Consider the following 24,056-nt stretch of genomic DNA (forward strand, 5'->3'; position numbering starts at 1 on the left):
AATAACTATTCGTTTGCAAATAACATGGTCTTTCCTTGCAGGATTTTTACACTCTCCTTGTGATAACCTATGTTTTACACTGTGGGGATGGAATGGGATGGGAAGCAGACAAAAATACTAATTTGAATACACACACACACACACGCGCGCGCGCGTGCACAGTCCTGCCACTGCTGCAGAAATGTTCTCATTGAAATTACACACACAGTCATGTATGCATTTCAAAGGCTACTCATTAGAGTCTTTGAGTCTCCACTGGTTTATATGAGGTAAGCTTTTACGGCAGCATTGACGTTGTTGGACTTGAAATAGAATGACTCCCTCTTAAGGCAACTGAGTGTATTTCAGTCAAGCTGGATGTTAAAACATGTCCTCCCTCTCTCTCCCTCTCTCTCTCTCTCTCTGTGTCTCTCCCTTATTTTATTAGACCAGAAAATATCTCCTTGGTCCCTGTCTCTACATTTTGACGACGGCAGACGCCTCCCTCCGGCCAGGAACATGAAGGGCTTATCCGGCAGCCGATCCCAGCACCACATTCCTTCACCCCATGGTCTGGACTATGACCCCCACCCTCATGACCTCCATGGCCACCACGTCTCAGAGTCCCGCCACTCTTCCTACCTGCTTAGCCCCACAGAGAGCTGCCCAATGGACTTCCACCACCGCTACTCCCCGCGTAGCTCCATCCACTCTGACTGCATGATGATGTCTCCGGTCATGATGCCACCAGCCGCCACCTCCGACCATATCTCCAGCAGCACCTTCCCCAGGATGCACTACAGCTCCCAGTACTATGACTCCGCCACGCGGGACGACTGTGCTGCTATCGCGGCCTCAGCCACCTCGCCTGCCGTTGCTGCCGCAGCGGCCGCGGCTGTGGCCGCGGCTGCTTCCTCTTCTCACCATGCTGGTGCCAAGGGCAACCGCCTCCCCGCCACCCTGCTGGATCAGTTTGAAAAGCAACTGCCGCTGCAGCGGGATGGCTTCCACACGCTGCAGTACCAGCGCACTTCCACCACAGCTGAGCAGCGCAGCGAGAGCCCTGGCCGCATCCGGCACTTGGTTCACTCAGTCCAAAAGCTCTTCACAAAGTCCCACTCGCTGGAGGGCTCGTCCAAGATGAACGGCACCAAAGGTGATGTTGGGGGTGGCGGGAGCTATCACCACCACCACCATTACGGACACCACTCCTCCAAGCACGGCAGCAAGAGGAGCAAAAGCAAAGAACGGAAGCAGCGCACTGGCGGCTGGTGGAGCTCCGACGACAACCTGGACAGTGACAGCACCTACCGCACACCCAGTGTCATGTCGCGGCACCATGGGGACCACGTCCCACACTGCTACCCAGACTCTGTGCACAGCCACCACTTCGGGGACCTGTCGCTCAAGACGTCCAAGAGCAACAATGATGTCAAGTGTTCTGCGTGCGAGAGTATCGCTATGGCGCCTGAAGGCAAGTTCATGAAGAGGAGCTCCTGGTCGACACTGACCGTCAGCCAGGCCAAGGAGGCCTACAGGAAGTCTTCGCTTAACCTGGAGAAACCCATGATGCATACAGACTTGAAGCCCTCACTACGAGCCTGTCACTACCTACAGGTGAGTGATGATGGATTCATTTCGCCTACATTTTCATATGACCTTTTTTCATGCTCATTCTTCTTTCCTTTCGATCCTTTTCTGACCATTTTGCACCATTGAGAGGTTCCAATTCCACTTTTGATGTATAGTCTGGTGCAGTATAATATTTAACAATATTATATAACAAAACATTTTTATTGAACTGGAATAATTGAATGCGTCACTAATACATGGTGGTTTTGAAATAGAGTTCCCATCACATTGTATTCATTCTAAAAAATGTTTTTGGGTAAATCACTTTAATTACAGTAATTCAATTGGTAGTTAAGTTTCCCCTTTGGACAGTTTAAAATATTATATCCTCTAAAAGAACATATTTTAAAGCTAAAATCAAGTGGTAATAGAATTTGGAGGGAAACCCTGAGCATTCACACACTGTATCTAGAAACATTACAAACAATAAATTATTATCAATTTTCATCTATCCCGAAAGAGGCCCTCCTCGGCAAGCTCTGCGGATGGATATATCGATACGAGATCCTGCTGGTGAAAAGGATTGGTTTCAGCCTCCCTTTGTTATTCCCTGGGGGAGAACTACAGTGTCAATGAGTATGGGAACCCAATATATTTCATCTGGTTTCCCCTCTTACATGTACACTGCAGGGAGCTATTGTCTTTAAAGATCAATTGAGTGAGTCAATGTCATGGCAGAACACACTGGGAATAATAGGCGTACCTGAGCTACGAAGATAGCAAGGCACACTGGTTTACTGTGTGAGGGGGAAATTAATGATCTTGTAAGAATGTGCACTAAAAAAGTAACAACTGATGTCTCAAAAGGTTTGTAGGCCCAAGGTTTTTACTACCTCTTATTGGTGTAAACTACTTACAGTAAGCCGTGGGGATTGTCTCTGAGCTGGGCTGAAAAAAATGTAACAGCCGACCATATCAGTAGTAGGCAGTTAAGCCGTCGTCGGTATCTCTGGAAATATTGTTTATATTTCCAGGACATTCATCTTTAGGCATTAAGAGGATCGTGAACAACTCACAATGAGTTGAAAAATATTTTATTCACAGATGTTCACATGGTTTTATAAGGATGTTCATTAAAAACAAAGTTAAATATCTGTTGATTGTTTTGCTTAATTTTTCTAGTATTGCCTAATATGAATGACATTAACGGCAGATTAATCAGCAGCTTCTCCTTGTTCTGACTCATTATCTACTTACAGTATTTACTGAGGACAAAGCGACAAATGACCTGTCCAGACCTGTAAACAATTGGTGATGCTGCTGTTTAGCTGAGAATCAGTGGGATACTAGTTCTCCAATAATATCATGACTACTATAACCTCAACATACTTTTATTACGACATCAATGTATAAGAATTTATATCACAACTTCAAGGCTAAACGATTGCTCAGACATTGGCATTCGATACAATAAATTATATGGAAAAACTTGTTTTGACGAAAGCCCTAGTGAAGGTCACTGCTAAAAGGTTGTTGAAGGAATGCATTATAATAAAAGCAATACCATTAAATATTTTTCCTTGTTAGCATTATAAGAATCCCCTTTTCAGCTAAATTACACAAGCTGAAGCCATTTAAGATTTCCCTTCAAAATATTGGGAGTAGAGTATTATGAAATAACTGATGTGGGACTTTAGATAAACCACAATGAAAATTCTGATGGAGGCAATTATTCACTTCTGCAGTAAGGGGGTAATGGTCTTGAGGTCAATTATCAGTTCAACTCTGCTCCAAGGGATATAATTTGTGCTTGAAGTTTTATGAATGAACTAAACACTGTAATTGCACTGTAGTACCAAATTGCAGCACCTGTTATAAAGCACTGGGGTGATACCATTTTTGAACTCTTAAGATATTCGGCAGGTGCCAGATTGGTCCACAGTGTATGTGCAGTGCCCAAACCTCCACAAAAGACAGCTGATCGATTAAAATAGTTTGTCCCCATAATTTACCATCAGCTGCTTCTTCCACAGGGGGGAGCCGTGAAGTAAATTTGTGTTAATAACAAAACCTGCACCATTCACAGAAATTGCAGAAATAATATAAGCCAGCTGTACCTGGCATCACAATTAGCATTATGTAAATCTAATTTGCACGCTTCCTCTTACTTAGGGTATACAGTATGAAGTGCAGTCCTGGACAGAAAGATGCCCCAGCTCTCAATTGTATACAGTACATGACATGTCCTGTACTCCAGTATTGCTAGATTCAAAATTCTATATTTAAACCTCTAAAATCTGCATTCCTTCATTGGACAACTTATTTTTTCAAGCACCTTTCCTACATTGAAATAGTTGTTTGCACAGTTTAATTGGGATATTTAAGATTTCTAAAACAATGAAATAATACCTGATACCCAATATATTTTCCTGACTTTGAGCAATATATTTTCCATAATATAGAGGAGTGTCCCTGTAGTTTTGAACATTTAAAGGTGGTGTCATGGCAGAAGCCCTACGTTCAGTGTCTCCCTGACGTCCCCATTTGAGTTTCCACTGTAACTCCTCTGACCGTCGCGTTGGCATCCCACCTCCTAAGATTTAAAATGGTCATTGTGTCAAATTATTTCTCTAGAGTGCAAATACCCCTGCTGCCCACTGACTGTGTGTGTAGGTGCTTGTGCCATGTAAAGTTATTACATTACATTACATTACATTACATTTAGCAGACGCTTTTATCCAAAGCGACTTACAATGGATGGATGCAGCCATCAGGAGCAATGAGGGGTTAAGTGTCTTGCTCAAGGACACTACAGCATGCTAGCAGGAGGAGCCTGGGATCGAACCAGCAACCTTTAGATCACTAGACCACCAGCTCTACCGCCTGAGCTACCATCCCCATAGTTATGGAGACGGATTAGGGTAATGGTCTGTATCCTTAGTCAATGTTTTGAAAGCATATTCACTACAGCTTCCCCATTGAACAAGGCCAATCTTAGTCAGTGTACTGCATTGTGCTTAAAGAGTACCTTAAAGAGAATCTTTACAGTCAAAGTCACTGGGTGAGCCTAGAAAGTTGCTATGTTGGCAATTGTTGTGCAGTCCTTCCCATTTTCTTTTGCAAGCATAAAATATTGCATATTAATATTTTTAAAAAATGTGTTAGAATTTACCTGTCAGTGAAGTTTCCACCCAATGGCACCCAAAGCAATGCCTAATCACCCCTTTAGAGGTAGCTGTATTTTATCACACACAGTAGGATACTGAATTAATAAAAGGTTTCAAGTTACACCAAGTTATCATGACCTCTTTCGACTTTCTTTAGATCTACTAATTGTCCCCTGATTGTCTGGTGACAATCAGGGGACAATGACAAAAGGCTACATTGGTCCAAAGTGAAGATAGCAATAAGATGAATTAATTTCTGACTTAAACTTAGTTGCAATTATATAAAAGTAATTATTTTCATCTCCATCTTCAAATGTTTATTGTTGTTTATTAATATAATAAATACATAAATGTATTATTAAAGAAATTACCACATACGTTTGTGTGGTCAAGGGGTAGATTTCAGATAAAGTTATTGTCCCTCATTGAGGACTTAAATGTCTGAAAAATACGTAACCTGCCCCTAACTCTGAAAATGTACAGTTGCACTAAAAACAAGTGTCATGATTGACGTCACATGTTTTGGTCAAGATATTGCTGAAAGTGTTTGGTGATGTCAGTCATCAGTTCCCAGTAGAGCAGAGGTAGAGTACACACCCTGTCTCTGGAGGAACATCAGATATTGCTTTCTTTTGGTACAAATCTGTTATTTCCCAGGACAAATGTTTCATATTCCTCTGTGACGTCATTGTGGATTCCCTCATCAATTACGTTATATCAATGTAAAAATAGTCTTATATCAATTTGTCAATCAACTAACTTTTTTGAAATGGCATCTCTATCAATAGCACCAACTATTACAACAACACATTATTCCCCCACAGCAAACCTCTCAGTTGTTCTTCAAATCTTGTCTGTTGTTTATCTGAGTTGTGAGGCCTCTGCCATGCCTCTCCTGCACTGGAACTATCAGAGGGGGAGGCCCAGAATCCTGACAGGTGCTTACTGTAGGTAAAGGCTGGCTTTGGCAAACGCGAACAAAAAACAAGGTAATACCAACAGATTGCCAAATTGTTTTCTGAAGCACTACGTCTTGTAGCAGAGACACACAATCATAATTTTCACTTACTGTAATTGAATTGTGAAAGTCCAGCAAGGAAGTAAATAACATAAAGGAAGCAGGGCACAGAAAAGGGAGAGATGAACCAGATGCTGCCTCCAGGCGGGTAAACACCACGGTCAGTCGGCTCGCTCTCTCTGACAGTAGCCCATGGACTCTTGAGGGGAAATATCTAGCTGGTTCATGCCTGGTGGAGTGGCAGAGTCCTGGTCCTGGGGCTACTGTTCGAAGAACAGAAGCTCCACGGTTTAGTCTGATACTGCTGCTTCTGTCATAGTATAAACACTGACAGAAAGCTGTGCACTGTACTGGATACACATTCAGTTGGACAGCATAATGGCCTGAACATACATTACGTGGTTAGTCGCTGTCCTCAAAGCCTACGCATCTAGGAAAAGTGACCCCAATGTGTATCTATTATATATATATATATTGGATCATGTGGCGAGTGTAACTCGTGAATATTAATCAACGCTCGCACTCAGCAAGGTCAAGGACTTAAGCTCAGAGGTAATTACTCTTTGTTTATTTTAATCTTCTGTTATTAAAAAGTATTGCTTTCAAATAGGATTGACTTGAATCTACCCTACCTTGTCCTTTTTAATCATTTGCATGACTTTCTGTACATCAGCAGCTTCTCTTTTGTGACTGTGGTTGTGCAGTATTAAGACGATACAACAACATATACAGCATACAGTATAATGAAATAATAATTGTTTCTTCTACTTCTTCTTTTGGCTGCTCACTGTTTTTGTTTTCCTGTACGCAGTTACTGTTTCTGTCATTTTTTCGATGTCATATTTGAAATGCTCCTTGTGATACAATATAACATCTACGAGGCATTTAAATGATTGTTGTTGAGGGTCCATTTCTGAAATTCAACAACCTACATACAGTACTTGCCTACACTGCCTGTAATATTAAACTTTATGTAAGATGGTGTTGGTGCTTATATGAATAATCATACGTATATAAATAAGAGGAATAGTACATGTAAAATGTACACATATGTTTGTCAGTGTGTACTATAAGAGGAATAGTATTTATATGTAAGCCAATCATCAAATCATATCTGATTTTTATTTGAAGCTTCATCCAAATAACATGATTTTATTCCAATTGTGAATGATAATGAAAACATTGAGCGACGCACATTTAACAACTGAAATTTGCTGTCATTAAGGAGCACAAATCAAAGATGACTAACAGAGGTTTGTGGTACTCCAGCACTCTAATATTGATTGAATTGAAATAGTCAACCGCCTTAAGTGACCAAGGAAACCAAACCAAACCAGTCGAAGGTGACGGTAAATGTGGATGTTGAAATAAAATGTTGCAGTGTCGAATTGGGATTCTGGGATGCAGTGTAATCCACCCAACCCAAGACTATTTTATGGATTGTTTAAACCAATGTTATATACGTATATTATTTGCAATGTTTGATTCATCTTTAATTTCTATTAGCATTTTGATTGCCCTTACAAACCCTTATTTAACTATGAATGTTACATGACCTTTGAATTTTCAGATACTGTGTGTACTGTACAGTATAGTACTCTTAAAGGAAATTAGATTATTGTAATAGATTATTTCGATTTTAGCTGGGTCTGCAGGGCCGCAAAACCTGCTATGTTATCATGTCCCGCCGTAGCAAGAGTGTATCCCTTTGAAAGGTACAGCTGTAGCTTTAAGGATGTGATTGAAAGGAAATGTTGTTACTTCTTTGCTGTTTTTTTATGTCTTTTTGGGTTGTTTTTTTTCTCAATGGATCTGTGTCTCATGATCTGCACGATAGGTATAATTCTCTTGCCTTAATCCTTTCCTCATTCAAACAGGTCCAATGTTCTTGCATACCTGATTTACTGTCCTTCTAGAAATAGTCCGATTTTTCTAACATGGTTCACAAGCTTAATTGACTCTAAACTATTTGAGGCATCAAGAAGAGCAACCTTTCACACCAGGCACAGACATTACTTCCCATACACATTTGACACATTTTACAGTGGCGATTTGACATGTAACAAATATTTTAAGGCGCCCATTCTACTTTCCCTTCCTAAACTCGACTATTTCTTTGTGTTATTTGGTTTATTTTTCTTCCCCGATGCCCTTTATTGTGGGGGAAAGCTACAGACCCAGACAGTGAACAGCACATCCATGTATAATAAGATGTGTTGTTGTATAATAATCCTCATCCACATCACCTCCCATCTCCATCTTCCCCTTCCCCTGTGCTCATAAACACACATGGGTACACACACACACACATCTGCCCACGCATAAATTCACATACAATAATATTTTTGACCCAGTTTGCTTTTAGAAAAATAAGATGAAAAATATCTGTACACACAAATCAGTTTGTGTGTACAGATGCAGTAGGGTTTATTGTTAGTATTAGGCAGTCAGTTATTAATTAAGATGAACTTTGTTTTAGCCCCTTTGTGAGGCATATGTCAAGCTGAGGAAACAAAAACAAAAGACGAAAACTATTGTTAGAGTGTGCCCAAGGCAAATGCAAGGAGTAATTGGGTAATATTTGGGCAGATGTCAACAAAAAACAACAATAAAGAAGTAGACATTAGCAGCTAGTATATGGAATAACATAATTCTTTTCCGGGGGGGGAATAACTCTGAAATGACTGTAGTCGCAAAATAGCATGTGAAAGTTGGAAACATTCTGCTATCCTTAGCATCAAAATAGTTAAAAATAAAAATTAACATATTAATTTACCATGAGTAGTAGCCTTCAGATAGATTAAACAGGGTTGGTTGTCTTACTTAATGCCTCGAAAATCAAAATCTGGTTAGTCTTCTTGTTTGCAGATTGGTTCCACTTGGAAGAGCTTTGAGATCTGTTGTTAATTCTGAAATGAAATAGCAAATGCCATCACTGTTGGGGCCAATATGGTAAATGTTGTCATGAGTCCTAGGTCCTATGAGTTTTCATGTCATTTGGCAAACACTTTGGTTAGTCACAGCATGGAATGTGTCAAAGCATCACTGAGTAAGTTGCATCTCACATGACCGGACCGTGGAACTGACTGTCGGAATGAGACCGATCCATTCCCTGCCAAGTGTTACTCTTACCCATTGGAGCGCAGACCCCAGAGTGGCCAAACACATTAAAATTTAACAGAGGCTCAAAGCCCTGGGTGAGGAACGGGGGTGGGAGTTGATTCTTTTCCTCTTTAATGCCGGAGGTTTGGCTCCAAAGAGACATTTCACACACGTTATTGTGTATGAAATGCCCCATTGGACAGTCTCTTGTTAGCTTGGCAATGTTGAGTTACACAGCTCAACACTGGCTCTAGAATGTCATACAGCGGTACCCAAATGTTAGTGGCTCATCCAAAGGGTAGCCGCTGCACAAAAACCACTACGCCCAAACACCCCCACACTGTGGTTGAACATATTAAACACTAATTTGGCACATATAATGCCATTGCGGCCACAGTGACTGTAATTGATACTGGCGGGGACTGTCAAGATAGCAAGATCAATTTGTACTTTATTCATCCCTGGAGAGAAATTGCAATATTGCTGCAGCTCACATCAAAACAATAGGCAGTAATAATCAGGAAATAAGAATAAAAAGTTAAAATAAATTGACATCTTTTCAATATTTGCAGCATGCCAAACCTAAAAACCTTTACCAAAAAAAAAAAGACAGAAAAATTGGCAATATATAATAAACCTAAAATGTATGCAAAAATTTGTCAACATATTACATAACATTCACTGAATATCGCTCTGGGGATTGATAAAGTGTTATCTAATCTTATATCTTATCTTATAAAAAATGAAATAAAATATAAACAATAAGCCTCCATGCAATGGAGTTGCATTGAGAGAGTGTTGGTTCAGAGAGTTTAGGCATAGAGCTCAACAGTGAATTTCCGAAACTCAAGATTTTGGAGGATTTTGGTTATAAGCTGTGAAATCGTAACCAGCCAAGGTAGACTTTGCACGAGCTATGAGATTGTAAAAGTATGGTATATGCTCCTGTAGAAGCAACAAGTCTGTATGATATCAACCTTGTTTTCAAAAAAACATTTTATTTGCGATGTCATGGAGAAGTACTATACTACCTTCAATCCTACAGTGTAACAGCGACTTATCTGATTGGTTGAGCTCGCTGTAACCATGGATATGTTCACCACACCCGCAGTAACGCGTGACGTTGTTTTACGACGTTGTTTTTTTTTAGTTTTATGTTCCTGTCGGCTCGTGTGGTGTGTGTGTGTGTGTGTGTGTGTGTGTGTGTGTGTGTGTGTGTGTGTGGCCGGCACTTCCTGTAAGCAACTCCGCTGCGTGTCCCTGTGCCTCTCCATTACCTCATTGAACGAACCCAAAAAAGGACCGTGCATAACAGGGGGATGCTCATCAGTCACCCCCTATCCCCCCTGCCGACAGAGGGCCAAATGTGCGGTACACTTCAGGGTCCCGGTTTGGGGATTTCAAAATGTGGTCACCCTAGCAATTCTGTGTTTTGTTAGCGAGTAAAGCGCCAGACCAAGGTCACCAGAAAAGTTAAAGGTCACCCGTTATATTTTTCACTGAGAAAATGTTGGGTTATTATACAGTTTTGTTTTTTTTGACAAGTTGAGCATGAGGCATTAAAAACATTAATTGGATTCTTGTAATTTTGCTAAGTTATAGCATGCTAAGATTTACACTACTCACAAAAAGTTAGGGATATTTGGCTTGCGGGTGAAATTTATGGAAAATGTAAAAAGTTCACGCGACAGTGATATATCATGAAAGTAGGGCATTTAAGTAGAAGCATTCAATGGTGATTTACTCATCTCAAACAATTTATTGAAACAAAAGCCAACAACAGTGCTGGGTATACCACAAAAAAAAAAGTCAATGTCTCAATAACTTGTCATGTGCCCTTGAGCATCAATTACACCTTGACAACGACGTCTCATGCTGTTCACAAGTCGACTTATTATCTGCTGAGGCCTGGCCCCCCACTCTTCTTGAAGAGCGGCCCTCAGGTCATTGAGGTTCTGGGGCACAGAGTGACGAGCCTCTACACGGCGACTCAGCTGATCCCATAGGTTTTCTATGGGATTCAGGTCTGGAGAAAGTGCAGGCCACTCCATTTGAGGTTCCCCAGTCTCCAGCAGCCGTTCCCTAATGATGCGACCTCGATGAGCTGGAGCATTGTCGTCCATGAAGATGAAATGAGGCCTGTGTTGTTCATGCAGGGGCACAATGACTGGATTAATGATGTTATTCAGGTAGTATGGGCTTGTCACTGTACCATTCACAAAGTGTAGGGCAGTTCTGTATTGACTAGACACACCCGCCCACACTGTAACACCACCACCACCAAAGGCTCGTCTGGTGACAACAGTGGCTGATGCCTAGCGCTCTCCTTGACGTCTCCAACATCGTTGGCGGACATCATTTCTTCTCAACGTGAATTGACTTTCATCAGAGAACAGCACTGAGGCCACTGGTCCCTCGTCCAGCGTAAATGCTCCCTGGCCCATGCAAGACGATGATGCCTGTGCCTGGTGGTGTGGTCAGGTACCCTTGCAGGTCGTCTAGCCCGCAGACAACGCTGATGTCAACGGTTTCGAATGGTCTGACGTGACACTTGGGTGCCTCTCACTTCCCTTAAATGTGCCTGGAGTTGAGTGGCATTCATCATCTGGTTCCGCAGGGCACTGTTCACAATGAAGCGCTCATCAGTGTGGGATGTGGCCAAAGGACGTCCACTTCTATGCCTTTCTGTGACTCTTCCAGTCTCTCTGTATCTCTGTTGCAACCTGCTGATGACACTCTGTGACACTCTAAGCTCAGTGGCCACTTCCCTCTGAGAACATCCTGTTTGAAACCTTGCAATGGCGAGGTACTGTTGATCAATTGTTAGGTGTCGTCTTGGTCTCATGATGTCAAAATGTGAACAGCATGATGAAGAGGACTGTTTAAATACCAATTCTAATTGAGCCAGGAAATGTATTGGTCGATTCATGGATCAAACACCTGTTATGAATTTTGCCGTTCAGCTCATTGTTAGAGAACAGCAAGTTGTGCAAAAAGTACTGAAACATTGAACAGTTGGACATGTGTGTTCAAAAGTTAAGTGAAGGTCAAATTAAGTTCACCTGTAAAGGTTATAGTGCATTTTAGGTTCATCCTGAAATTTCACCTGAAAGCTGAATATCCCTAACTTTTTGTTAGTAGTGTATGTAAAACTGCCTCGCTAAAATGTGTAGAGAGAGGCACTCTGACATTTAATGAAAACAAATTTATAGCCCAAGATTTAAAGGGGGGAAGTCTTTGCCCCTTTTCTCTTGGGTGGAGTTGGGTTTAGCAGCAAGCCTGTCTAATTGGAGAAGCGAGGTCATGAGGGGCCTTAGCTAGAGCTGGAAGTTGAAACTAGGGATGGGGATGATTCTAATGGGGATGATTCCAAACAAGCTCAGCCTGCTCAGCTGATCTCCCCAGCCTGTCAGACTCACTACCAACACTTGTTTGGCTAATTGGGCCCCATTGTACTTGCAAATGAAGTCACTAACAGAGCTACAATTCATTCCTGATGTTTCATCGCGTTCCATCCAGACTGTATCCTGCTGCACGTCTGTCCTCACAAACTGCCAGCGGTAACTCGGTGCTACCTTCAAACGGAACAATCTTTGTGTTTTGAAGACGAGGAGCGACTGACAAAGTTGTACCGTTACCACAGGTGCCCCAGGACGAGTGGAGTGGATATCCGGGTGACAAGGACGAGGAGATCCCGTGTCGGCGGATGCGCAGCAGTAGCTACGTCAAAGCGATGGGAGAGGTGGACGATGAGAGTGGAGACTCGGAGGCCAGCCCCAAGACGTCCCCGCAGAAGGCCATCCGGCCCGATGCCCTAGTTCTCAAGTCCGCCATGCAGAGACCTCACATAGAGCCCCACAGGTAGGCCAAAGTATCATTTTGCTAGACAAATTATTTTATGTGGCTTTTATTGTCATTTTGTATTTTATTATTTTTTTCAATTAACAATTATTTCATTGACTGCAAAGTACTGTGATCTGCATTCTATATATGAAATGTGCTTTACAAACTCCTCTTAGTCTTATTACTATTGCTATAAAAAGTTATGCCCAATGTGCTGAATCAAAACAAAAAAAAAAAAAAAAAAAATTCAATAATGAAATCCTCCCATGCTAAATGCTCTTCATTTATCACATAAAATTGTCATGTTCAAAGGATTTTTACAGTGGGTATTGTAGTGTTGGTTATCACTTGCAGATTGCTTGTTGCTGCTAAACTAGCCGCTTGGTCTCATGAGAAACCATCTGGTTGTCGTGCCTCCGTTTGACAACAGTTGCTTTGCAGGAAAACGTTTCATTCGGTGTGTGACAGCACACAGAACAGTGTTATATTGAGTCTATATTGGGCTGGTGTGATCTATAGGTGCGAATCTCTAAGTATCCTCTACTTTCAAGAACTATCTCATCAATAACTGATGAAAGTCACTCTGAGGGCACTTAGAGATTGTTTTTATTTTTTGCCAAAGACTTTGGTTCCAGATAAATTGGCCCTACCTTGTATGCACAGCGATGCTCCTGCTGCATCATGTAATTACGTTCTTTTTTTTTAAATCGAACAGAGTTGTTAGACCGCCTGTTATCTGACATCTATCTTTGCTGAGACAGCTTTTTGCTCTGCTCTCTATGTGGTTACACAATATATTTCTGAGAAGGGAGATTATTTAGAGATACAAATTTATAAATGACACTGCCTGGCACCAAAGTGCAGAGCAGCCTTCACCATTACCCTTCACATCATGCTGTGATGTGTGCACAGCTGTACAAAATCCTCACGCGCCTGGGCTGCCTTGGCTTTTCCACGTGTACCTATAATGACATTCTTGCCCTTGTGTGTGGATGTCTGCACTGTAGGCCTCGCTGTCTCATGAGATCCGGTAAGAGTTTCACAGCACCAAATCAGTTTGTGTTTGTGACCTTTATTATCTCCCGGTTCACTGTTTGCCTAACATCTTACCTGGGCAGTGTGCCTCATGCTATCACAGTGCTGTTGACAGGTCTGCTGCAAAATTGTCACATCTCCACAAAGTCAGCATAAAAGAGGAGGCTCCATGCGCTTGGGCTTTTCCAGAGGAGGAAAGAAAACAAAAAGCCCACACACATAGCAAAACATTGTGACATGGAAATCACAGTTTCTTTTGGCTTGTCACTTTGCATGAAGAATACCAAAAGACTTTTATATAGGAGTATATAAGAAGCACAGTGGGAAAGGGGTGTTTATGTGACAGTAAATCATCTAAAAGGTGACTTGGGTTGAGATTCAAGATCACCAAAAGGGGCGGTTAGGTTGTAGTGCTTCTTATATAACTACGCACACATACAAATACTAATCTCTTACTATCCACTATCTCATAAATATAATAGCTCGTGACTGAAATGTATTGGGCCACAAGATCAGATAGATGACTATAGAATATATATAGTGAAAAGAATATTGTTAATACATTGAATATTTTATGTTTTGCACTGCGGCAACTGTGATTAACAAGTGTTTTTCTACGACATAAGAACACAGAGCTTGTTGGGGTTTGTAAACACACCGTGGGCCGTTGGTTCCCCAAGTCTTTCTTCCCAGCAAACTTGAAATGAAATGGGGTTCTATGGTTGTATTCTTTTAATCTTTTAATCACATATAATCGGCTACCTGCATATTAACCACCGTATCCCTGCACAGTTCATTGATATTCCACTGCGTGTTGCATATCACTCCAGTGCAGGCTGTTTGCCCTTAACAACATTCCCAAACACTGCAAAACTCTGCAAACCCGAGTGGGGGCTTCTCAGGCCCTCTGTGTTGGTTTTTTTTTTTATAGCAACTTCATTGTTACGCTCCAGGATCATAGGAATATCACCCCCCCCCCCCCAAAAAAACCCCTCTCATTCTGCCGTGCACATGTGCTCCCTTTTATACTTACTGTCCTCTGTCCAACATTCCTATACAAACAATTGCGGTTCAAGCATTTGTCAGTTAAAAAAGCCCAAAGATCTCGCGTCACTTTTGGAACTGATCCGCTGGTGTTTCCCTCCCATCCCCCGTTCAGCCAGGGCTACCACTTGCAAGCCACAAGAGACATGCGAGACCTGCGGCCTCATCCGAGTGTCACGCTGGACCCAGCCACCACCTTCCACCCCCCGCCCTTCCGCTCCCGCAACCAGAGCTACATGCGCGCCGTCAGCACCCTCAGTCAGGCTAGCTGCGTCAGCCAGGTGAGTCCCGCACCGCAAAACACCGCAAAGAGGCAACACCCGGAGACGCGAGGGGTAAGAAAGAAGCGGAGGAGAAGCAGAACATATGGCGGTAGCTCGGGTGAACTGTGGAGAAGTGTTAACTGTCGGGACATGTTGATGCAACCGTAGCAGCAGTGTGTAGTAGCAGCACTAGGAGGCGTAGCAAGAAAAAGACAAATTTCACTTTACATCCAGCGGTGGAAGAGTAGACTAGACACTTACACTCAGTCTGACAGTTACTGTGGAGCTTAATTCTCAGTGCTAAAAATGCTTTAAGTGATACTTAAGAATTTTGGATGTTTATCTTCATTTTGTACTTACATGTGATGTTGTCCACTGCTACTGTAAGTGTCTCTACGAGAATCTAAGATCCACAACGTGGGATCCGGCTCACTCCAGTTACAAACGGAAGTAAACAGGGCCAAACCTTGTCACTTAATCCACTTCAGCACTTACAGCTTTTTTTTTTTTCATATATTTAATATGAATAAGTCAATTAAATGAATTTTTGAGAATCTGCTGTTGAGTTAAATTTATGTATGTTATGTTATTTATTTTCTTTTGGACTAATACACTTCCTATATAATCCTGCACCCACATAACGACATAACATGGAAGGACAAAATAAGGATCAGCATACCAAATGTTGGAGTTGCCCTTTTAGATGTTCATCAAGAGAATATACTCCATGTGTCCTACATATTTTGGAAAGTCACTGGGCCTCATTCACTGCACTTTCCTTGACTTCTTCTTCCTTTGTAGACTGAATACGTGTGCCAGTTCATGATGATTTACACAGAAAAATGCTCCGTAAACACCAGAAATTTCAGACTTGAGGGTTGTGTGCAAGTAAGCAATCGCACAAAGAGAATCTATCGATGCGTCCCACTCTATGCAGTATACACATACATACTGTATGTCATTGTTAATCACATTGAATGAGCTTTGTTAATATGGTTACGATCAGTGGTTTTATAAGGTCTACAAAAGTACTGAAACATTTGAGATGGTGTAAAACATGAGGGTAGGGTTAGACATAGGGCTGGGCTGGTTATTTCATGTTGGGCAATCGACGGTCATCGACACACAGGCAAACGAAACGTCATAATCACCCGGTTGTTAATGTTTTCTAAAATGTATAAAAGAATCTACCTTTCCTATAAATATACATAAATCATTTCATGTATGCTTAGACATCACATGATCCCTCTAAAACAAAGCCCACAATACTTGCAACAATTGCTCTGTCTCAGAAGTTTACCATGCTCCTCCGTCAATCTGGGAGGGGGTTGGGCAACACTGTAAAGCGAGCATTGTTTCCCTTTTGAAGTAAATTGTGTAATAATAATGATGATGATAATGATGATAATAATAATAACAATAGCCTCGCAATAATTAAAACAACAACTAGACAACTACTCCTACAAATAATAACAATAATAAGTTTATATAATAATAATGCATCCGAAGGGGTTTTTAGCACTGCTGGAAATGTAGTCACCCCCCCCACCACTCTTGCCTCAAACTGCAGAAGGGGAACGTACTCATTTTGTGTTGAATTCTCACTGCGTGCACAGTGAGGTAACCCTGTTTCGCTACAGGAAACAAACCGAGACTCTATTAATGGAATTTATTCTGCAGAGTAAAGAGAGGGATAAAGATGCACTTTGAAAGCAGTGAACGCTCCACTCTGACCGTGCTTTCTACCGTGGGAGGTTGCGGGCCATTGGTTAGGTGTCATTCACAAGATGATGCCTCCCAATCACATGTCACACGGTTACAATTATTAACAGTCAAAGTTCTTATTTTTACACATGATTGAGTAGAAAAGGGATGTAGTCTAGCCTTCACAGTATGGAAAACAATGGCATCATTATCTCAGAGGACAGTGGCTGGTCGTAACAGAGGAATGTGTTTTTAAGGGCTACGCAAGTTACAAAGGGCTATTTCCTTATATAAGATGTATGAATCGTCATTCAAACTTTAATTATCTGCATTTTCTATCACACTTCTTGACACAGAACTTCAACAAAGTCAACTGAAAATCAAACAGACCAGACAGTTTTGTTTGTTTGTTTCGCTTGTTTGTTTATTTAACAGAGACAAGTAAAATAAATGGGGATTGTCCTAGAAAAGCAATTTTTGCCTAATCCCTTCAGGCAATGCTGATCTGATTTTGTTTTATTTATTTACCACAATACCAACAATACCATACAGGCGTTTTCGGACCAAACAGTTCTGGGGACTCCCTGGCGGGAACTAGGTACAAGGGAGGTCCCCTGAGTCCCCCGAATACCTTCAAGGGCTTTTTTTCTGGTTGCATTCTCACCGCCAGTAGGAACGCTTAAGTAACGTCAGCCAATGGGGTTTCAGCACGAGTTCGGTGTTGTATTTCATCTATAAACTTTAATGAATTTGACCTTATCAGTCCATCAACATCTGTTTCTGGACAAATTTGAGGCGAGAAATAAGCAATCCAGTTGCTGGATATTCACTCATATTAGATCTACAAGACGTATTTTAAAAGTTTGCTCCATCTTTTGTATGGCAAGGGCTCGCATCGGGACATGGCACGGGGAATTTAATCAATTAACGCCATGAAAATGAAATCAAATAAATGAAATATATACTGAATTGACCCAAATATAAGACGGCCCTGATTATAAGATGACCCCCCTTTTTCAAGACAAATTTTTGGGAAAAAGAGTTTTTGAAGACCAAATCTTGTCTTTTATAAAGAAAATAATTTTATTTGAAAATAATGATAAAGCAGTATTCAGTTGTATGGAGTGTGCGAAGATTGATGAACGTAATGCGGAACCAAATTTCATAAGCGCGAGTTTCACCCGGAAGCTGTTTGCAACATGCGAAGTCAGGCAGACCATGGTGAGTACAAATGAGTCTGACACACAGGAGCTAGAAGCCACACCTGCTTCTTTTAAATCTTTTCACCTAGAACTTAAAAAAAAAATGTGGGTTCCCAGTGAGCTACGACATTAATGGAGAGCGACAACAGGCAATGCCGGTCTGTTTTATTTTGTTTTAAAATAGCCTACTTTGTTTAGCACTGTAAAAATAAACCTTTATTTGATTCATTCCAAAACGTTTGAAAATGTTTAATGTTTGTTTTGTTAAAAGAAATAAGTGCTGTTAATTAAATTCTACTTATATGCTGCCTTTTCTTGAACGAAACGCCCCATCCCCCGCCCCCCAAGACGAGACGATAATGCCAATCGTTCGATTATTGGGTGACCGATCGATCCGCAGAAAAAATGTCATGATGCCCAGCCCTAGTTAGACATTTGAAGTAAATGCCAACTCAGTGTAATGATTTCCCCGTCGATCGTGCCAATGAACAAATTCAGACGAGAGAAAAACATGAACAAGATTGCGGAGACGTTCCTAAGTAGGCTTTACGATCAAATCTGACAGTACACACATTTCGTGAATGAGGCCCACTGTGCTTTTCTTACAGTGGGAATAGTACAGCACAGGTTACAACTTTATAGCAGGACATTTCCACATGATTTTCCCTACAATGAATTGTATCACCTCGAGGCAACTTACAGGATATTTCTTAATTACTTCAAAAACCAAAAGGCCCGCCTTTGCTCGTGATAATGTTGTTGACTGGATTGGAATCTCATATTTCAGTGTTTCCTTTTCATATTGTTTTGCTTTTTTTCTGCCTCTTGACCAGGTTGAAAGGACACCTGCATTCCTATTTTCCTTGTAGTATCATTTACATCTTTCAGAGATTACACCGGGTTTGTTGCTAAACTGAATGCTTTACAACACAATTTAAATACCTTTTTGTTTATTGTTTCTTTTTTCTGTTGTTTTTGATGATGATGATGCCCCTGATTTTGTTTTGATTTGGTCAAGCTATTGATTCAGTTTAAGGTCAAATGTCAGTGGAATATCCTCACGCTAACACTCCTTCATATTTACTGTGCAAAGGGGAAGAATCAGAGTGAGAAAGAGAAAGGAAGAGGAAAAATTAAGGACTGCTATTCCTGTTTTTGTCTCTCAGGTGAGTGAGACTGAGATCAATGGCCAGTTTGAGTCAGTTTGCGAGTCCGTTTTTAGTGAAGTAGAATCTCAGGCCATGGAGGCCTTGGACCTGCCCGGTTCGTTCCGCACTCGAAGCCACAGTTACCTCCGTGCAATTCAGGCCGGTTATTCCCAAGACGACGACTGCTTGCCTTCAATGACATCCTCCACTGTCACTTCAACTCTCAGATCCACAACAGGTAAAAAAAAATCCCTCCTTCTCCCAAAGACGAGAGAGGGCTCAGGCTACATGTCATACATCCAAAACATGCGCACATACTCGACATACCTACATATGTACAGTGGGGTACCCTTGAGCTGCAGAGATGCCGTGTGCTAAGCGCTTCCCGGTCATTCTCGTGCGGAAGCCATAGTGTGTGCATTTGCGCGTGCGTGTCTTTGTGTGTCTTGTCGCTGTTACTGCCGCCGCTGTTTTCATGCCTCTGCCGACAAGCCGACAGCCCCGACAAAGTGCTTGTCAGTTACTTTGCACGATCCGCGCATCGTAAGCCCAGCATCCGGATGGTCGCTATAAAGCGCTGCAGAGCTGAAGACTAGGAATTGGGGCGGGGTCTCATAACGCAGCACATAATGCCACGAGACGCAGCACAGTCACAAGCATGGCATGACTGAGAGGCACAGGCCCTTACCCTGCGCATGCACTCCCTTGGTGTTCTCTATATGTGTGTTGTGGGACGTTTTGCGGGGAGTGTTATGAAGGAAGCAAGTGCGGCTGGGATGTTAGGGTCAGGGGTGTGCCCCTTCCCCCCGCTCTGCTGTAGCACACAAGTTATCATTACAAACAGTTTACTAAAAACAATCAATGTGAGCAATTCAAGGTAAGTCAACAAACACTAGAGTACGAGAATACATACACACAGAAGCGTGCACACACACACACACACACACACACACACACACACACACACACACACACACACACACACACACACACACACACACACACACACACACACACACACACACAACACATACACAGACACATGCTGGTTGCACAAAGGAACTGTCCAATGATGACATATTTATAGATTTTGTATGACGTATGTATTTGTTTGCAATATTATTATATTGTATAACATTAAACTATTTCTTACTCGCTGTGTTCACCATCACACACATGTTTTTTTATACAGCATACTTGTACATGATTGAGCCTCAATGACATAAACCTCAAATCTCATGAATTTGCATAATCTCAAGAATGTTTTCTTAACTCCCAATACAATTTATAATCCAAATTTGGATGTTATTGGAACCACACATGGCTTTTAAAACATGCTAGAATGCAATGATTTTCTGTGACACATTACACACAAAAACTCAAGTCCTCAAATCAGGTTCTTTGTGCAAACAGAACCCATGCAATAACTCCCGTATTGTAAGTGCATTTGGTGTTTGACTGCCAGAGTAAAGCTATGAACCCTATTGAAACACTTTCAATCATTAAGATGCTTTTTTTTGCATTGTAAAAAGGGATTTTTAAATAATTTATCTACACTCTTTGATGCTGTAAATTTATTACCAAAGACAATTGCACTTTTCTTTCAATTTGTTGGCTACCTTGTTTACTGGTTCAATCTGGATAATTTTTTTTATTTGTCTTGATTTTTGTAATCCTCTCATGCTTGATTGGGTTAACCAACCATGATTTCTACAATGTGACAGAAGTGCTGAGGATAAAGGAGTGTCCTCCAATCCCACCGTCTTACCTGCTGAACTCTGTCCACCTAATAAGCGCCCTTCTCCGATTTTGTCCTTTTTATCCATATTATTGTTTATTTTCGATTGGCCACATGCTATGATTACAGTTAATGAGATAAGGCTATGGCGGCACAAAAAGGAGGTATTCCCTGGAGTGTGGCTAGTTATATACCTTCACCTCCTTTATCTGGGCCATATTGTAATAAATATCTGGTCACGACCTCTGGTGTCCTCTTTTGAACAGCCTTAAATAAATTTAAAAAAAGAAAGAATTATCCAGCAAATATTAGATCAGACTCTTGTCTGCTAGGAAGCTAGTCTGCTAGTTAAGGCTTGAGTTGTAAGTGACTTACCAACCAGAATCCAGACCCCAGGTGAGGCTAGTAGGGGGGCCCTTGAGTGGGTAAGGGATACCGTGGTGCTCCATAGGGCAGATGAGCAGCGAGTCCCTCTCCATTTGACCAGCCATCTCTTGAAGGATAACCAGGGGGGAAAGAACAGCTGGAGGTGCCAGTGGTGATTGTTGCAGGTATTTTTTAATGTTGACACGCATACATATATCTATGTATATGTGTGTATTTACACTGCCTTCTCAGTTGAAAAAAAAGAACGAATAAAAAATAAATATAAAGAACTTAGTAGGTATGTTCACGTAGTGAAATCATCTGAGCAACTCACAAAACCCAGAAGCAGCGATTAACTTCTGTCGCTTACCTTAGTTGCCGTTGAGTAATTTAATGCCACTTATTGGTAGGAATTTTGAAAATATCACAGTCATGACGCCTTGCTGACTTTTGTGAGTTGTCTGCTGTGTCTATTTTAAGTGTGTTATCAAGTTATCAGTGTTAATGTATGGCGCAGTCGCGCTTTCCAGAATATCCATAATGTTTTCATACCGCAACCATAAAAATGGCACTGATTGTTATCACATTGCCACTGTCTCCCAATCATTTGTTAGATCAGCGTGTGTCCGCTGTACCTGTGTGAACATTTCTTTTCTTTCCTTCTGTCATTAAACCTGACTTCACATTAAAAGCCACATGTGGCAGAATCTAAGCCTTGGCATGGAGTCTGTCAGCTGTCTTTGACTGTGGGATTGCAGCCTCCCCCCGGTGCAGCCCAGTGATGGGGAGGAGGGAGGGAAGCCCCCCACCCATCCTCCCACAACTGGGCTTCTCCACAAGGTCCAGTCAGCCTTGTGGCGCTGGATCTGATATGTTCAATAGGGTTCATATCTGCTTCTTGGCCCGATGGGCGGTGATTCTTTTTTTTTTTTTTTTAAACTGTTCCCTTTACATCTTTTCTGTTGCACAAAAAAATGGCACAAATTTTTAGTTAGATAAACGCCATCTCAAAACGGAAATTTTAAGTGATGTTCTCTAAAAAGTTTAACTTCCGATTATAATATGATGGACGACATCTGGTGTTTGATTCCACTTTACACTGTGCTGTGCAGTGAAAAGATGGAAAAAAGGTTTGTGTCTCCTGAGATGATTGAGAAGGCAGTGTAAAAACGCCAGGAAAAGCCTGCAGTATGTGAAAAGCATTTGTACAGGAGGCTAGTAGCACTCATACTATTCATTACACAGTGATGTGTACTACCGTTTTGGTCAGACTTGGATATCTTTGTATTTTACCTCGGTAGAACACCCCTGCTGTTTGGTGTTATTTTTGTTTATTACCAACTTTATAATGGTAATAAACGTAACAAAATGATTTCAGTTACACCTGTACAAATTAAAAATTTGGTTAAAGAAGGGGTGTTCTTAAAGTCTTTTAATATTTGTTGCTTTAGTTTAGTCAAATTACAGCCCATCAGTCAACCAGTCAATAGTGGGTTTTTATCTCAAATCCAAATTCTAAATCATGAGTGCCAACTGGAGGTAGGAGTTTATAGTTGATGAAGTCTTTGGAATTACTCACTACTCACATACTGTATGTTTTCCATAGATATGTGTTCACTTGCTATTTTAGAGTCCTAGTCAAAAATGACACTCCAGCTGTTACTTTCTTTCCTTTGAACGTCCCTCTGCTTGCATATTCAAATCTGTCTTCCAGAGGGATATGATGTTCTGGATGGCACTTCTTTGCTAAATGACGACATGATAGAGGACGATGACGGGGCCAGCTCCTCTGCCTATGTGGAGCTGGAGAGGCTGGAGAGAGAGACTGCTGCTGCTCGCAGCCAGCACAGCACTAGCTCCACAGTAACAGCAATCTCTGTCCCGCCCACGTCCCCGCCTGCGTACAGGGTCCCCGCTGCCTCGCCCATAGCCACCACTGAGGCCCCCGTACCGCAGGCCATTCAGGCCTTTAAGGAGTCCGCCAACATGGTGGCCGCCTTCAACATGCAGTGGAAGGACGAGATCTCGGCCATGCGCTACGAGCTGGCCGAGCTGCGCAGGGACGTGTGCGGGGAGCTGAAGACGTTCAACAGCAATTTTTTCAACTTCACCCAGTGCTACAACATGTGGACTCTGTGCCGCGAGCCGGGCAGCGACAGCACTACTCAGACGGACGACCGGGTGTCGGTAGGGATCCAGGCCGGCTCCAGTTGGCCCGTACAGCAAGACACAGAGGATAAGTCGGTGATGTGCCAGCCCGAGCCGTCCCCCTTCAGCATCATGGATTTGATGGAACCGCCCCGCATTGAGATCATCGAGGGCACCCCGGAGAGCACACCCGAGGGCTCAGGCAGCCCCGCCAGCCCACGCCCCATAGAAGACTTCACATGGGAGGTCAACAAGAAGGAAAAAACCTACAAGCAGCCAGACTCGGGCAGTGGTCAAAGAAGCGCCAGTTTGGAACTGTGGTGCAGGAAGTACACCAGTGGGCCCATGTCATACCTGTCTATGTCATTCTAATCATTACCATTCTACACACAGAACTAAAGTAGGAGTCCTGGCACACACAGAGCTCACCTAGAACAGGCAGAACAGTGCAGTACGACACCCCTTTAGTTTACGCAGAAGTAGTCTGTCAATCCTTATAACATGTAATCATGACGTTAATCAAATTCTTAACCAGTCTCTGGCCTTAGTCATGGGACAAAATCGTATTTTAGATTTTAAACCAGAATGAGGTGATAGAAGAATGTGTAAGAGAATGTGACCGACAACGTGATCCTCAAGTGCCAGCTAGTACAAGTGTCTCTATCACAAATATTCTGATAATATCTTTAGACTAACCTTAAGATGAACAGTCGCCTCAAGTTGCTAT

General features: G+C 42.0%; 1 protein-coding gene across 1 annotated transcript; it reads left to right on the forward strand.

Annotated features, from left to right (window-relative positions):
- Positions 1 to 498: 498 nt before the first annotated feature.
- Positions 499 to 23,701, forward strand: dlgap2b (discs, large homolog-associated protein 2b; the record flags this gene model as incomplete). Its single annotated transcript, XM_080020337.1, has 5 exons — positions 499 to 1,596; positions 12,482 to 12,699; positions 14,876 to 15,041; positions 19,096 to 19,315; positions 22,896 to 23,701. 5 exons carry the CDS (start codon positions 499 to 501, stop codon positions 23,699 to 23,701), a joined length of 2,508 nt encoding a protein of 835 aa, XP_079876463.1.
- Between the last annotated feature and the right edge of the window lie 355 nt (positions 23,702 to 24,056).

Source organism: Zeus faber (assembly GCF_960531495.2).
Source record: "Zeus faber genome assembly, chromosome: 2".
Classification (NCBI taxonomy): Eukaryota; Metazoa; Chordata; class Actinopteri; order Zeiformes; family Zeidae; genus Zeus; species Zeus faber.